We start from the raw sequence: 1092 nt of genomic DNA, 5'->3' as shown, positions 1-1092 counted from the left end.
GGGCCCTGGCTGCGCCATGCCGGGCGACGTCACGGTCCTTGATTTTAATCTATTCATAAAGGGCTTTTGAACTGCTCTTAGTCTGACCTATCACCCAGGACCTGTTTGCCTTGGGAGACCGTACCAGGGACATATAGCCCCCGACAACATAGCTCCTAGGATCACTCGGGTACTCAAACCCCTCCACCACAATAAGGTGGCTGTTCAAGGAGGGGTAAGTCATCGTCTTTTCTTCCAAAATGAATCAATTTGAAATCAATGATACCTACTCTTAGTAAAGTAAATCTGTTACCAACTGAGTCTCCTTCTGCAAATAACTCAGTTTCACTCAATTAAATAAATAATAACACTGGTACATCTGCACATACCACTTGCACACAAATACATTTATACATTTAAAGGCTGCAGCAGGGAACTAAATGTAAACCAGAGCATTAACCTGATTTTAAAATCTGTCCATTCAGGCATAATTCGTACTGCGTTGCCAAACATGGACCGTGAGGCACGCCAAGAGTATGATGTCGTCATCCAAGCCAAAGATATGGGGGGTCACATGGGTGGACTGTCAGGGACCACAGAGGTTAAAATCACCCTCACAGACGTCAACGACAACCCGCCCAAGTTCCCACAGAGTGAGTACAAACGCCTGCATGTGTATCAATCTGTGTGTGTGTAACCCATGAACATGTCACTAGTTGGTAATATAAAAACTAGGCAGTTCACTGTAGGAGGCACAAGAAATAACTTAAGAAAACTTAGAAATCCATTATTAAAGGGTTTTTAGTGGTCTCCTGCTTTGTATGCGCCTGGTATTACTTATAATGTGAGGACCAAAACATGTTAACACTCACACTGTGTGCTATGTAAATCATTAGATTTTAGAGTGACAACTTGGTTTAAGGTTTGGTTTGACATTTAATATCTGAAAATTCACAGCTAGCCCTGCTAAGTCTGTAGACTGTATATAAGTCTGGACAGCTGGTCGACCAACTTGGAGGTCACCTGTTAGAAACAAGAACAAACCTCAGTGGTGATGTGCACCACTGTATTTTCTTCAGTCAGTGTCCAGTTTACCTCTATGACCAACAGCCC

At 43.0% G+C, this 1092-nt stretch overlaps 1 protein-coding gene across 2 annotated transcripts in view; it reads left to right on the top strand.

Annotated features, from left to right (window-relative positions):
• cdh11 (cadherin 11, type 2, OB-cadherin (osteoblast)) overlaps nucleotides 1–1092 on the top strand; it is a 78272-nt gene that overhangs the window by 60506 nt on the left and 16674 nt on the right. For both annotated transcript variants that reach the window (XM_020601559.1, XM_020601560.1), the window contains exon 7: nucleotides 465–632. In XM_020601559.1, the coding sequence (XP_020457215.1) occupies nucleotides 465–632 (168 nt within the window). The remainder of the gene's footprint in view (nucleotides 1–464; nucleotides 633–1092) is intronic.

Source organism: Monopterus albus, unplaced genomic scaffold (genome assembly GCF_001952655.1).
Source record: "Monopterus albus unplaced genomic scaffold, M_albus_1.0 scaffold52.1, whole genome shotgun sequence".
Lineage (NCBI taxonomy): Eukaryota > Metazoa > Chordata > Actinopteri > Synbranchiformes > Synbranchidae > Monopterus > Monopterus albus.
This window is presented reverse-complemented; position numbering and strand designations above follow the sequence as displayed.